The sequence below is a fragment of the Danio rerio genome, chromosome 14 (genome assembly GCF_052040795.2).
Source record: "Danio rerio strain M-AB ecotype USA chromosome 14, GRCz13ab, whole genome shotgun sequence".
Classification (NCBI taxonomy): Eukaryota; Metazoa; Chordata; class Actinopteri; order Cypriniformes; family Danionidae; genus Danio; species Danio rerio.
Genome location: NC_141034.1, coordinates 27,725,001 through 27,741,210, shown reverse-complemented (window position 1 = coordinate 27,741,210; position 16,210 = coordinate 27,725,001). Strand labels below are relative to the sequence as shown.

Here is a 16,210-nt window from a genome sequence, read left to right as displayed (position 1 = left end):
ACGGCATCCTAGCAACTGTCCCATAAACTTTCATTTAACAAACTGCCATTGACTTTACATTGGACATACTAACAACAGATCCATACTGGAAACATAGTAGCAAACATTCTAATTCATTTTAAATTCATGCTAACATGATAATTCATACTGGAAACAGGCTAATTTATGTTAACAATATGCTAATTTATGCTGAAACAAGCTAGCATAAAACTATTTCATACTAGAACAATGCTAATTTAATGTTAGCAACTGCCTAGCAACCACTCAGAACACCCTAACAACCAATTAGCAACACCATGACAATGACCTAAAATACCATAGCAACCGCCTAGCAACACCTTAGCAACCGCCTAGCAACACCTTAGCAACCAATTATCAACCACTCAGAACACCCTAGCTACTGCCTAGCAACACCTTAGCAACCACCTAGCAACACCTTATCAACCACCTTGCAAGGCCTTGGCAACCGCCTAGCAACATCTTAGAAACCACATAGCAATGTCTTAGCAAAAACCTATCAACGCCTAAGCAACAGCCTAGCTACCACTCCAAACACCCCAGTAACACCTTAGCAACCACATAGCAACACCTTAGCAACTGCCTAGCAATGCCTTAGCAACCACCTAGCAACCGTCAGCCTTGCAACTAATCAAAACACCATAGCAACCACCTAGCAACACATTAGCAACCACCTAGCAACACCTATCAATGCCTTAACAACCTCTAGCAACCACTTAGAAAACCCTAGCATCCATCAAGCAACACCTTAGCAAAACCCTAGGCAATGCGTTAGCAACCACCTCACAACGCCCTAGCAACCACTCAGAACACCTTGGCAACCTCCCAGCAACACTTTAGTGAACAACTTAGCAACCGCCTAGCAACACCTTAACAATCAGTCAAAACACCATAGCAACTGCCTAGGAACCACTCAGAACACCATAGGAACACCTTAACAAGCACTCAGAACACACTAGCAACGCCTTAGCAACCATTCAGAATCCTTCATCAACTGCCTAGCAAGCAACATGGCAATCTATACTAGAAACCTGCTAACATACAATATATGTAGTTATTTAGTACATGTTTCTTATATAGTTATGTAGTTATATAGACAGTTTCTTCTCAACTTCTTCAAAACTACTCTTCAAAACTGCTTCAAACTTTCAGACGAGGATTTCTGAAGTTTGTCTATGAACTTCAAATTTCCAGTTTGACATTTTAATCTTGTACATAAAATGTCTGATAGTTTGGATAAATACGTAGCGCTGACAGACTGCACAGACACTGTATGAGATCATGTAATCATAACCAAAAATCAGTCACAAGGTAATTTTTTTTTTGCCATTTTAAGCCGACTAAAATTCTTTATTTCAATGATTTTTTCAGTAGTCATGCATTACATAGCATTACAATGTGTGCAAACTCTGATTGCGTCTGACTGACCTGTGAGGTGACCTGGTGCTGGTCAAAGTGTGAGAGGTGCTGGAATTTAGAGAAAATATCTTCAGCAGTGGGGAAGGCCTCAGGTTTGCTCCTCTTCCTCTTCTGGCCTTCCTCACCTCCTGAGGGAAAAGACAGGACAAAATCTGCACCATTAATGGACTGAGAGCCTTAACAGAATTTCAGAAAAGTGTAATATGAACGTGCCCTCATGTAGCACTCATCAGTCAACCAATGATGTCATTCAGTCAAACTGTTTTTAAAATGAAAACCATACCAATGGGTGCTTTAATCATGCACAAAGCTGTCCCTGGACAAAGGGTCAATGTTTTGTGCCATGTTTGAAATAGTACTATCTGTAGGCAGAGCCGTGTATTGTCAAGGCCAAAGCCATACTTAGTCTGGTAAAATAATGGGATGTTCAATTACACCTCCATTAAAACGTAAAAGCAAACGCAGGGCAGCTCTTTCTGACCGAGTCTGCAGCTAAGCTTGAATATAATAAGTCAATGATTGCTATTAGCATTGAAATGGGGCTGCAGCTATGAATATTCAATGAAAGAAAAAGAGGTTCAGTGCCATGAAAGGCTGTTAATAACAGACAAGAGAGGAAATGTGGGGGGAGAAAAAGACAGACTAAATTGAGCATTAATGACTCTCTCTATTCCACACTCAAGCAGAGATGCACACATGTCCGCCAAAAAGACGAAGCTTTGATTAGTTATACATATTATATGAATAAAGGAGAAAGCAATGATGCATGATAAGCTTCTTCGAAGAATATGGTCATTGTGTGATCAATTTCTTTAATATAACTTGTATAAAGTTCAGTTGTGTTTACCTGTCTCTGCTGTACTCTTGCGGTTGAGAACCTTCAGGATGTCTTTGGTGATCTTCTTGATGGCGTGGCGAGCTTCATCTCGTTGCTTGCCGACTCCATAGAGAACCACTAGACGCTGGTTACACTCATGACTTGCACTCTCCTCCTGAACAAGTTCAGCAAAAAGCATTTATATGTATAAAAAATTGGATTGCTAAAATTGATTAAATATTTAGTATGCTCATAAAGGCCGCATTTATTAAAGACACATTTATTCCATGGTACAGTGAAATTCTTAATTCTGATTGGCTCAAGAGATTCCTAATTATTTTCATCGAAATGCACAGATAGTTCCAGTCAGTTCTGATCATAGTTCGAAAATAAATGCGCTTCTATCAAACATCTGTAGTTAGCATAGCAACTCACATGTACTGCACAGAAAACCAATGAGGGCTCTTAATGGTGGAAATAATTAGAAAAACACACACACACACACACAAAATGTGTTTTTCAAGCAAGAATATAGCTCTTTCTCTTTCTAAAATCAAATCGGCAGTTTATGTTTAAGGATAGCATGTCTTTAAAAATTTACAGACCATCTTAGGACCAGCCACTGGATCTCATCTCTTGCATCGCTGTTGTTAAAATGTGATATAATATTAATCTTTGGTATATACCACGGTCTTTGGGCTTTTGAACCTATTATTTCTTCTTAGGTGTTTTTTTTTTGGCAGATTACAAAGACCATAAAATAATGCAATATTACACTGATCCTGCGTGTTTGGCTGATTGCTTTTGTTTTAAAGAAGAAAAAATAAAGCAGAATGTTCTCTTACCTGTCCTGATATGTTTTTTTTTTTAGTAAAATGAAATACCCTATATTTAACAGCAAAGATTTCTAAAATGGGCTTTGGCTGCTTTCTCTACAAAATGCACCTTATGTGCCTTTAAATTGGTGAATGTTTTTTATTTCATTATTGTTTAAATAATCATAATGTTATTCTACTCAAAGCAACGATCACAGTCTTTTCAATAGATCAATTTCATGAGAACAATTTGCATAGCCTAATAATTTCATTAAAAGAAAAAAAAAAAAACGCTCCAGGTGTGACTGGGAATGTCTTATGTCCACCTGTGATCGAATTGATGAAAACACATCTTAATAGCATTAGCAGGTATAAACAGAACGCACATGATCTCTCTCTCTGTCTGTCACTGTTGAATAAGTGGAGGGACTAGAAAATCTAACACGTCAAAACTGATGAAAACTCAGACAAATATTACGATGCAAAGAGCAAAACTAGTTTAAACTTAAACAACTTTGACCATGGAAAAAGCAGGTTAATCAACGGCTTGCTGTACGTTAATGGATTTTAATGCACTTCGCTAGCACATCCTGTGGTCCTTCGTCTCCACGTAAAGCATTTAAATCCTTTAACGCATGGCAAGCTGTTCATTATTTCTTACATATTACATAAAAAAAAAAAAAAAACATTTATAATTTGTTTTTGTGAGGTTTTTTTAAAGCATCTTTGCTGAATAAAAGTACATTACTTTTCAAAAATAACAGCAGTGTATTAAGACTGCACATTATGGCCAGTCCATTATACATTTTTATGAAAACTTCACCATTTTATTGTCATTTTAAGATGCATTTCACATTTGTATGTTATCAATTTATGAATGATAAACAAAACAGCAAGTGACAAACTTTTCTACTCAAATAAATAAAACTTATTTTGTAGTTTTATATTATTTTGTGAAAACAATCCTAGGAGAGCTCACCTGAGGAATGGGGAAGTGGGTGGCGTACTGTATGTGGCGGGGCTGTTCATAAACCAAAGGGAAGGCTGGGTCCATGCCCTTATCCTTGGCAGTGCTTTTGCTCTCCTGCTCTTGGGCTTGTTTCTCTGGAGAAGGGCTTCCCTTCGACTCACAGTGCATTGGAGGAGAAAACATCTGCTGAAGGTTCAGATGATGATCCGATTATATACAGCCTTATGTTAAACATCACTAACACAAAATACCCTCTTACCAACCTCATCAAAGTTAGCGCTTGAGTTGTGATCTATCTCCATCGACTCGGACATACCAGTATCCTGAAAATAACATAAATGCAGAGAGTAATGTACGACTCAATCCAACTAATCACATTCCATTACAATGTAGTCGAAAAAAAAAAAAGTCACTTGCCTCCATTTTAACACTACTTCCTGCATCCTGGTCCTTGCGCTCTGACTCATCAGAGGGCTCATCGCTGGGGGAACGAGGGCGGGGCAGATGAGAGTTGGAGGCCAGGTCCCCACGGGATATAAGGGTGCACATGTAGATGTTGTGTGAGAAGACATCATGACGGATGAGCTCGTAGAACAGGAGCACAAGGTTAGAGAACTCCACTCGCTCACTCTCGTTCCCAGGCTCAGCTTCACAAACACACAAGGACAAAGATTCAGTTTGGTTAAAAGTTTTCGTCTTTTTTCCATGTGACTATTTTATTTCAAATTATGGGTGCACTTGAAGGTGGTATCGTATTTTGTGTTTAGCGCTGTGGTGCAAGCTGAGCATTTATTAAATACAGCAGTGTCACTTTTCATATGCATAGATGTTTGTTTGAATACATCTTGCATAGATAATGGCGGGCTGCAATGTTAAGTGATGATAAATTGTGCACAACTATAGACCCTTTTCACAATGACGTCATTGGCATCACAGTGTATTTTCAGTTCCAGTTTACATTTGAATAAATGGGATACTTTTCTGGAAAATGTACACCTGAAAATATTAACATTGCTTATTGTGACTCAAGTCTGTTAAAGTATTGGACGTGTTCAAATGCTTCTCTTTTAATAGTGAACTGATTTTAAAAAATATTAAGTTGTTAAGAATAGGAAGTTATTGTTCATCAAGAAAATGAGATTTTTATTTCATCAATAATGGATTTATTTTTACTTTGATGCTGCCACAAATATAAATGTATATTATTTTTTATATGAATGTTCCAGCATGAGTAGAATTAATATTAGTAAAAGTATTTAATCTACAAATGCAATCAGTTTCTTCATTTATTAAGTACTGATCCATAAATGTTTTTTCAGTATCTCCTTTTGAATAAAATAAGACCATTAGACAGTGTCCTGCCGCCACCTACTAGTATACCTTTTACCCTAATTAATAATAAGTTCATAATTTAATAATAAGTAAATAATTTAATAATAAGTAAATAATTTCATAATCTACTAATAGTTCATTTTAATCTTATAATAACAATGCACTTGGTTTCCGCTACATTCATTCTTCCATGGCGGGGTGCCACGCCAAAATTTATCCCGCCACGGCTACATTAAAGCTTTTCAGTCAAAATATTCAATCGTGTTTTTGTTTTTATTTAATAGCGGGTGATAATTGCACCAAAACGTATTAAAAGGTAAGTGAATTATAACATCGCAAACTTTTCTGTAATCGTAGTAGTGCTATGTGTTATTTTTTAAACCCTTTAAGGTTATGTGCTGACTGACAGGTGCGTGATGCGTGAGGCCAGCAAACACAACGTATAGCCGTTTCACTTTACTTTAGGATGCATTAATAATAAATGTTGAAGTCATACTTGTTCCATAAACGCACTAAACTGCACTTCAGCAGCATTTATTTGAGTGCGCACAAGAAGATCTGCGCTTGAGCAGTGTATATGAACCACACTGTTCCAGTTACTATGACCATTTATGTGAAGCTGCTTTGACACAATCTACATTGTAAAAGCGCTATACAAATAAAGCTGAATTGAATATTTGAGGGTGTGCAAGAACTTTTGTGCACGAGCAGATAAAGTCGGCACGCAAGCAAAGATTCACATGCTTGTAGGCTATAACATAAATGCAATCTCGACTTGTAATACTGCGCTCATCGCCATAGGTAGTTGGTAGATCTGTATAAAAAAGCCCTGCCGCCAAAGCAGGAAAAAATCCTAGAGGAAACACTGAATGCAGTCTTCTTATTGTTAGAAAACAGCCATAGTGACATTTAACCATATCTGTACTAAATATACAGCTGACTGGGTGAATTCTCTATGGGGAGATCTGTGTAGGTGAAAGTAAAGATACACTGCGTGGAGTGAAACCGGACACTGCGTGATGTCATGTGAAAAGGGTCTATTATATGTGCGAAGGTGTCCCAGCATGATCTCAGATTTTGTCATCGTAATGTAGAAACGGATTGAAATTCTCTATGTCAGACATACAACCAAAGCTCATCCCAAAAAATATTCCAGGCTTGGTTGAGCGCTGGATTTGAGCTACACTGGTTTAGCTGCTCCTCAAAAATGCATTGTCATTCCTGAAGCAGTCTTAGAGAGGGACAGGAAAACAGCAGCTCATTAGCATTGAAAGAGACATAAAGTGAAACGGCTCACTGTGGACTGAGGTGTTTGTGTTTGCGGAGTCTGATTTAGGGCCCCAGGCATTTGCCTACCTAGCCTGTTAACAAGCAGCGTCTCAACATCACAACTGGTATTTTAACGTGATTACACCACAAGCATATCTATGATCATAAAATCATGAGTTCACCATTTTGTTCATCCAGATTATTTACTCTTTGTATTCCCTGAAGTACAGTAATATACATCAGCAATAGTGTTGTGGAAAAACTTGAAGTTGGTAATCAGGCATGTGATCATTCGAGGACAAAAAGAGTTCCCTTGTGTCCAAATAATATACTTTTTCCTGCAATTTAGTCAACTCTTCATTCAACATGATAAACTACTAATCACTAAAAATATTAAGTCTAGCTGAATTGAGTAGCCTAATATACTTTAAAATTGCACCCTGAAAAATATATCATACAAAGAATGCCACTTCACTGTATCCCATTTTCTATAAAAAGTTCACTGACTGATTAGGGTTTAATGAAATTTATGCCCATAATTCATGTAAAGTATCATGGGGTATAGGAATAATGCAGATAACTGTAAATAAATAAAAAACAGCCCTATGGTATGTCATATAAACTCACTGAGCACAGGGGCCTGTGTGTCCAGAAACTGCAGCAGGACATCCTGAAAGACAGGGAGTGTAGCAGCAGACAGAGACCCTGAGGACACAGAGCCTTTCTCATCTACGACTTCTGACTCGCCGCACCTCTAAAAACACACACAGGAACACACATATACTTTTAGACACACTCTTTACTGTGAATCTGAACTGTTCAGCTGGATATATTGAAATATTGTGTAGTGCTTTATGATTGCTAGCAGCACCTCTGCTTCAATCTCAGTCTGCCTTTTCTCCAGGAGTTTGGCCACCACCATGGCTCTATGTGGCCCTGACCTTTTACAAGAAACAGCCCACTCACACAGCAGGGTGACCACTGCATCGTCGTCTGGACTCATCTGAAGTTACAAGCACATTACACAACAAACATGACACAGACTGCAAAGACATTAGGCTAATTTAATTGCTATTACATAGGTAATATACAGTAATAACATGATTATTACAATTAAAAAGTGATAAACAGCAGTCTAAGGGCTCATTCACACAGAACTTATTTTTCCATTCCAATGCACTACTTTCCTGTGCTTTTTCAATGTAAACATGGATTTTGAAGAGTTTTGCACGTGTTTTTTTTTTTTGAAATGGATACCCCCGCACCACACTGTCCTTTATTTAAAAATGATACCCAAGCACTGTCTCGCATTTTAGATGCATTTTTTTTGTGAATGGCCCCATATTTCATAATTTGAGCAAAACGAATAACTGTCTATTATTAGTACACTGCAGTTAAAGAGTTATAATACTGTACAATTATAGAAGCTGCAACCTTTTTGTTAAAAAACAGCTAAAAATTTTAATATTATAAATTATTATTTTAATTTGGTTTAATCTTTTCCACTTTTAATAAAGTTTAAAAAGGTTACTTAACATGTTTTATAATTAGTGTTAATAAAAATTAAGTGGAGCTGCTTAATATTCTTGAGTATTCTTTCATTTTAAGAATGATAAATGAACAGCATTAATTTGAAATACATTTTTTGTGAGTATATATCAAAGTTTCTTAGGGAAAAAAAGTAATCAATGTTTTGAACTGTACTTTAAGCCGTTTAATAATGTGATCAAAACTGTTATTTTTACCTCATGCCCATCTTTGCTTTGTCCTGAGCCAAAGATCCGATTGTATAGAGAATCCAAAGAGTTGCTAAAGTCAGACTTCTCAAAGCTGTGGTTATCCAAAACCTCCAATGTATGCAGAACCCGGCTAATGGTGAAACCTATGAAACACACCACAAATTATATTAAATAGGATGAACCATGGGTGAGTCAGTCCTGACCAAACTGAGATGCTGAGAACCTCCTTCCTGCCCACCTGCTGTTGTCTCCTGACACTTGTCAAAGGACCAGCGAAACTCCACGGCCTGCCCTCTCTCTTTAATCTGCTCTTCAATCTCCCGAACCTTTGCCCGAACCTGAGGAACACCACAGTTTATTTACACCAACTCATTAGATGACTTAAGTTTATTTACTGATTCAATATATTACAACCTCTAAATAACACCATTCTATTTACATTAAAACAATTCAGTCCCATAAAATATGATTAATAGTCATTTTACTATGTTAAGGTGTATACCTTTTAATAAATATTCATGTTAAGACTTGTATGACCTAAATTATACATTGTAAAAGGAAGTTGATAATATCAATATCAATATAAATAAGGTGAAATAAAACATTTCTTACTCTATAGTTTATTTGATGTAACTTATCTGTGACATTCATCCCATTCCATCTGCCCCATGTCGCATGTAATACTATAATATCCAATTTTGTCAAGTTTAGATGATTGACCAGTGGACGAGGTCATGCAAAATCAAGTGAAGTCATACCTGCTGGTTAAAGGTGCTGTTGCCCCCTGGCATAGGGAGATTAGAGGGGGCGATTGGCAAGAGGTCTAACGGAGAGCCAGTCTTATTACGACTATCTGTCAGAGAGTAGTGCCAGACCAGAGCGCTGGGGCAACACAACACAATACTCTATAGCAAGAAAAACAAAACAAGAAAAATGCAATTATGAAGAGCAGTGCTGGGGAAAGTTACTTTTGAAAGGAATGCATTGCAATATTGAGTTACTGCTCCCAAAAAAGTAAATAGTTGTGTTCCCAAAACAGTCAATAATTGCTTTTGCATTACTTTTCAGAATTTTTTATTATTTTTTTTTTATTGAGGAGCTCTGCAATTAACATCGTATTGTATAACCTACTTTCTGACCTCAGAGCTATACATAATGTATGTACAGATTATTGAAAGTTTAAAGCCATGTGTTTGCTACTTTTGTACTATTTAAAAATCACTGTCCATTAAAATAACCCACTTTTCCATTACTTTGATACGTTCAAAATAACAACACATTCTCTCATTGACTGTGTGATTCATTGTGACTACTTAAATTGTAATTCAGCGATTTATTATTTTTTTAAGTTAAACTAAAAAGTATTGCGTTACATTTTCAAAAAAGTACCTTATATATTATTACTTAATTTTTAAAAGTAATGCAATACTTTACTTGTTACTTAGAAAAGTAATATTACATAACTCAAGTTGCTTTTAATGCATTACACCCAACACTGGTGATAAGTAAATAATCATCTAACTGTGGTTAAAACAACAATCTCAAACATAAGCAATTATTGCAAGACAGACATGAATCTAGGGCTGCTCGATTATGGGAAAAATCAAAATCACGATTATTTTGTTCATAATTGTAATCTCGATTATTCAAAACGATTATCAGTTGAAGTCAAAATTATTCGCACTTGAGGGAATTTATTTTTATATACAAATATTTCCCAAATTATGTTTAACAAAGGAATTTTTTACAGTATTTCCTATAATATTTTTTCTTCTGGAGAAAGGCTTATTTGTTTTATTTTAGCTAGAAAAAAATCAGGTTTAAATATTTTAAAACCTTTTTTTAATAGCTCAATATTATTAGCCCCTTAATTAATATATATTATTTTGATTGTCTGCAGAAGAATCTACTGTTACATAATGACTTGCCTATTTACTCTAGTTAAGCCTTTAAATGTCACTTTAAGCTGAATACTAGTATCTTGAAAAATATCTAGTAAAATATAATGTGTTGTCATCATAGCAAAGATAAAAGAAAACAGTTATTAGAAATGAGTTATTAAAACTGTTATGGTTAAACTGTGCTTTAAGCATCTTCACTGTAAGAAAAAACTTTAACTACAAAAGTCCTTCAGTCAAGAGCAGTGAGTGGATTCTGTACTTTTGTTGTTTGATTAATAATAAAAACAGCAGCAGGAATATCGCACGCTGTCACTTTAAGAATAGTGCGGCTCCGGTATGGTTTTACTTTGACATGTCTTTTGATTCTCAACTTGTTTGTTTATTACACAAATGAGGGTTAATATGAATAATCACTAAACACCGTGCATGTATTTGACCATTAAAACGCTCGCATTAAGATGGCGTTAGATGTGCGTGTGCTCTGCTGTCCGAGGCTACATGCGCACACACACACACACACACACACACACACACACACACACACACACACACACACACACACACACACACACACACACACACACACACACACACACACACACACACACACACACACACACACACACACACACAACCTGTCCAAGGTTAAGCGCAGCGCGCATACACACAACAGCACATGCTCTTTTGCGCTTTCAAAAATATGAATGATGCGCAACGTGTGCTGCAAAAGTTACATTACAGCACATGCTTTTATTCACTTTCACGGGAAACTGGAAAGGAGGCGGTATATGATGGAATAATTGTTTATCTTGATTAATGGTTTTTCATAATCGTTAGAAGCCGTAATCGAAATCGAAACCGGATTTTCGATTAATTGCACAGCCCTACATGAATCTACATACAGTACATAAAACACTTTTTAAATGTGCTTGCTCTTTAACTTTCAAGTTTGCAGTCTCCTTGCAGGGAGTTGTGTACTTGTTAAAGGGATAACTGGATAACACTGGTACTTGCTGTCTTATGCAGAAGTTCATTCACTAGCACTTACATGTTAAAACTGCCTTGATAGAATAGGTGAAAATAATGTTTTTTTATTAATACATTTTTTTTTTGTTATGACAAGATCTATCATCCTGCCCACTTCAAATTAGGCAGAGATAAAGCATTGCTTGTATTTATGCATGTTGGATATTTACAGGTTATTTTCTGTTATACTAGTTTGTTCTGACTGTTTCAGGCTCATACAGAGTGTAATGAATTAATATTTAAAAGTTGTAAAGTAACAAGGCCAATTTATTCTATTTATTCACTTTCTCGTCAAGTGCACATGGTAGGTCCAGTAAAGCATTCATACACTTTTAGTAACATCACCTAGTAACATACGCTAAAAATAAATAAGTAATATTACGTATATATATATATATGTATAACATACATTTCACAACAATACAGAGCTCAAGATCTGTAATTGCTGTGACAAGTGTGGGCGATGCCAAGAGCAATGAGATCAGATGGGGGACGGGACTGTTTAACTAGTCTCATGTCCTGCAGAAACCTCCGGTGTTTGTTTTTCCTATTATGGAAGTCAATGGTTACAGGTTTTCAGCTTTCTTCAAAATATTTTGATTTGGATTCAACAGAAGAAAGAAACTCATAAAGGTTTAAAACCGCTTGAGAAGCGAGTAAATAGTAAGTAGATTTTAAATGTTGGGTGAACTTTAATTTTCCAGGTAAATTTGATCATTTTGACAGCCCTAGTTGCAATGATAGATGTGTGACAGTACCTGTAGCATGCAGCTTAGTCCAAACACCACTGGCCTATGCTGAGGGCAGATGTAGAAGTCCGTGAAGGGGGTCTGTGGCTGGTTGCCCCCTGCAGGTTGAGATGTGGGTGTTGGGGGTAGAGCGTTCCCCTGCTGCGCAGAAATGCCATGGGCCTGATGCCCACCTGGACCAGGCCCGATACTGCCATCGCTCAGCAGCAAATTGAGCCGGCGTGTGCAGAAATACGCCAAGCGTCTAGATAAATATGCTGACTGCACAAACTCCCCAGAGTACTGAGAGAAATAATGACATGGGTCAAAATAATAACACACCATTCAGAATATCTGAAAAATCTGAACAACACTGTGAAATTAATTTAAAAAAAATTAGCTGAATGGACTAAATGTTTATTTTTAGTTTGTTTGAGTAAAACATAAGTCAATGCAATGAAAATCACAGTGATTAAACACTATAAAATCTGTCAAAAACTTTAACTAAGCCTGGACTAACTGTGTAACAAACATTTTCCCATTGTGTGTCGGCACAATTTAATCTTAGAAAAAATATCTCTGCAATTTAACCATGATTATTAGCATTAAACTGAATAAAAATGTTAAATTTGAAAAAAAGATGAACTGAAAAACAGAATATATGCAAAAACTCTAATTCACAATACAAACAAAAGGTATAATGGTTAACTCACGATACTAAATTAGCCCAATAAACATTTGGTAGCTGAAAGCATAATCAAATTATTTATACAAGGGACAGGAAATGCTGTTCCAAAGCTTCCATGCATGCCTGGTAATAATGGCAAAAATGCTTTAATGTGGTCATGATGAATGCTCCAGTTTTTATTAATAGTGTGAATTAAATAGTATAATTTTGGTTGAACAAATTTTATTTGTCAAATTTTATTTTTTAAATTTAATTAAGTTAATCTAAACTAATGAATCTGTTATGTTTAATTTATAGTTTACCTTCATTAAACAGTCTTTAATGCATTCACTTTATTAAAACTTTATTTGTGGAAGCTTGACATTTAGTAAGCTTTTGATCTGAAATCAATATTCAGTTTAAAATCATTTACTTATTTATTAAGTAGCCGCACAGTGAGCAGCATAATGCATATCCAGCTGGTCATCGCACAATAAACCTCTTCAAAGCAATACACAACAAGTTAATTCTGTTCTAACCTGCTGATGTGGATTATACCTTATATAAACACCCCCCACCCCACTCCACAGCTTTGCTGCTGACGGTTGTTGAGTGTCATGCTGCATTAACTGACCTGTAACAGAAGTGGCAGAAGCAAACGTAGAAGCTCATCCTCTCCAGGTCTAATCTTCTCAAAGCACTCCAGCACCCAGGTGAGGAACTCGTGTCTGTCTAACATACCATCCTGAGACACACAAACACAGTAAATACCAGACCTTATAAATCACCTTTAATCCACCAACTCTGTGTTATATATTGACGCACAACATACACTTTTACACAACAAGCACCTTAACATATTTTTGATAATAGCCAACAAAACACTGCATGAGTCAAAATGCCAAAAATCATTACAATATTAACTATCATGTTCTATAGATTTTTTTTTTGCAAATTTCTCACTACAAAAATGTTATTTTCAATTAGTAATACACATTGATGAGAACTTAATTTTGGACCAGTTTAAACGGCAATTTTATCTGCATTTGGATTTTTTAAACCCTCAGATTGTACATTTTCAAACCGTTGCACCTTCACCATTTATTGTCTGTTCTAAAAAATACATAACCATACATAAATCTAAAGTTTACTTATTCAGTTTTCTTTAATTCATTTTCCTTCAGCTTAGTTCCTTTATTCATCAGGGGTCGCCACAGCAGAATGAACCGCCAACTAATCCAGCATATGTTTTACACAGCGAATGCTCTTCCAGCTGCAACCCAGTACTGGGAAATACGCATATACACTCACATTCACTGGACCACAATGGCGCTATTGTTAAAAACATGTCTATTGACGAGTTAATCTTTTTCTCTCCTTTCTAGATTTCTGATCAATTTATGTCAGATTTATTAATGTAGTGAATCATCTGATTTTCATTGAGCAGGTGTAATATTCATTAATATTAATTATTCGAATTCTTATATTCACTAAGGTGCCGCTGTTTGGGGTCGAATAATAGTTACGTCATCATGAACCTGCAGGCTGCATTTTGCTCACGAGACTGCGAGAAAATAAATAAAAAGCGCGGAGCTGCGACAAAATAATGAATAAAAAGAGTGAGACCGGCCCACCGGGAATTCTCCCGGTCCTCCCGATTAGCCAATCCGGGCCTGCACACAATCATTCACTACAACCAATTCAGTTTATTCAATTCACCTATACTGAATGTCTTTAGACTGTGGGGGAAATCAGAGCACCCGGAATAAACCCACATGAACATAGAGAGAACATGCAAACTCCAAACAGAAATGCCAACTGACCCAGGCGACAGCGCTAACTACTGAGCAACCACGCTGCCTCTATTAAGAATTCAGTTAATCTCAATTACTTAAAAAAATACTCTTATGATGGTTCTGTGTTCCAGGGTCACATATACACAGTTGTGTCCTATTTTAAACCCATCATGAAAACACACTTTGAATCGATGAGTTCATTGTAAATAGGGGTGTCACGATTTCGATTTTTAATCGAAATCGTTCGAAATTCATGCTCAATTTCGATTATCGAATAAAAAAATAGAATCGTCGATGCTGCCACGCCCCCATGTCACGTCAGCTTGGCTTGCTAAGCGGGAAAAAAAGTGCTGTTGAAGTGCTTGTAAACTGCAGATGCAGGAGACCCGTCGACAGAACTTAAACCCTCTCCTCTTTCAATGAAGTCGCCGGTGTGTAATAAGCATTTTGGATTTCCAGTGAGTTATGTTGACAACGTTCGTGTTGTCGACAAAAAAACACAGTTTTGCAAGCTCTGTTATGTACGTATTACGTACGGTTCGTCAGATAGACAACACCGGCATCGCGATCCTCCGCCCTCCCCCGTTGCAAATCTGCTCGCGAAAAGTACACACTCAGGCCCTGTTTACACTGTCTTTGTTTTTAAATGGCATTTTAGAACGACAACGATTTGACATCCACAGTGGCGTGTAGCATTTCTGAGCAGCCCTCCTTCCTCTCTACCTCTGACACACACATACACAGACACACACACACACAAAGCCATGGGTTTGAGACAGCGGGTTCAGGCAGTCAGAGGATCAGTAGACTGCTTCAATCTTTCACTCACTTGTACTTAGTCATTTTAGCGAACACCTCAGATACTGTTGGCTGGTTCCTGTTGGTTGTGCCTCTTTTTTACCGACACCATTATAACGACACAGATCACTGCCTATTCACGAGTCCCGCAGAAAAAGTGATTGACAGGTGGTAATTATGTGTGTATCTTGCCTTTATTCATTTACTGTATGATTTGTTTATGGGTAAAACAAAGACCATGCAGGTCAGGTAGTTTAAACGGTAGGCTACAAATAATTAATAGGACATAATAGAAAATCGAATCGAATCGTGCCTTTAGAATCGAAAATGTAATCGAATCGAGGATTTGGAGGATCGTGACACCCTTAATTGTAAACACTAAAGTAAATGCCAACCTTTATTAAAGTCCAACAATACTGCAAATTTATAGTATTTAAAGTTTAGACAGAAAAGCCGCACACCCATATCCACCAATGAATACTTCTAATTGCATGTTTGACAGTCCATATCCCCTATATCTGGCCACTGTTGTTTAAAAACAAAAATGCACAAATACTCAGTACAAAGAAAACAAATTTCAATAAAGCAGTAGTGAACACATAATAAAAACAGTTGCTCTAACTTGTGTGGTGCAACAGTACTATTGGATCAAATAGGGTCAGCAGATCATTGTCTTACAATCTTTTAGAAACTTCTACACCAAATTGTGCTTTGGTTGTAAATGAATGCACAGTAACTTTAAGTAAACAAAGAAAAAGGTTCTTACTGCCACAGTCTGGAACTGCATTAAAAATAAATTTCCATGGCCTCCATGGAATGTTCTGATTCCAGTTACACAGGCATTTTGTCTCACATTTCTCTAGCAAATTCTCTAGCAAGTGCAGTCTGTGTGTGAAGATGCTGCAGGCAGTGGCT

At 36.7% G+C, this 16,210-nt stretch overlaps 1 protein-coding gene across 6 annotated transcripts in view; it reads right to left on the bottom strand.

Annotated features, from left to right (window-relative positions):
* Positions 1 to 16,210, bottom strand: part of med12 (mediator complex subunit 12) — a 64,663-nt gene that overhangs the window by 40,798 nt on the left and 7,655 nt on the right. For 4 of the 6 annotated variants that reach the window (XR_015506869.1, XR_015506868.1, NM_001441560.1 and 1 more), the window contains exons 6-17: positions 13,336 to 13,446; positions 12,065 to 12,337; positions 9,138 to 9,284; positions 8,618 to 8,717; positions 8,386 to 8,522; positions 7,512 to 7,643; positions 7,268 to 7,394; positions 4,457 to 4,686; positions 4,303 to 4,362; positions 4,049 to 4,225; positions 2,285 to 2,429; positions 1,447 to 1,565 (exon numbers count right to left, since the gene is read on the bottom strand). Coding sequence is in view for 4 of the 6 variants with exons in the window: in NM_001441560.1 (NP_001428489.1) it covers positions 1,447 to 1,565; positions 2,285 to 2,429; positions 4,049 to 4,225; positions 4,303 to 4,362; positions 4,457 to 4,686; positions 7,268 to 7,394; positions 7,512 to 7,643; positions 8,386 to 8,522; positions 8,618 to 8,717; positions 9,138 to 9,284; positions 12,065 to 12,337; positions 13,336 to 13,446 (1,758 nt within the window). In the remaining 2 variants the exon portion in view is untranslated. The remainder of the gene's footprint in view (positions 1 to 1,446; positions 1,566 to 2,284; positions 2,430 to 4,048; positions 4,226 to 4,302; positions 4,363 to 4,456; positions 4,687 to 7,267; positions 7,395 to 7,511; positions 7,644 to 8,385; positions 8,523 to 8,617; positions 8,718 to 9,137; positions 9,285 to 12,064; positions 12,338 to 13,335; positions 13,447 to 16,210) is intronic. The other 2 variants (NM_001441561.1, NM_001039461.3) reach the window with 1 other exon arrangement.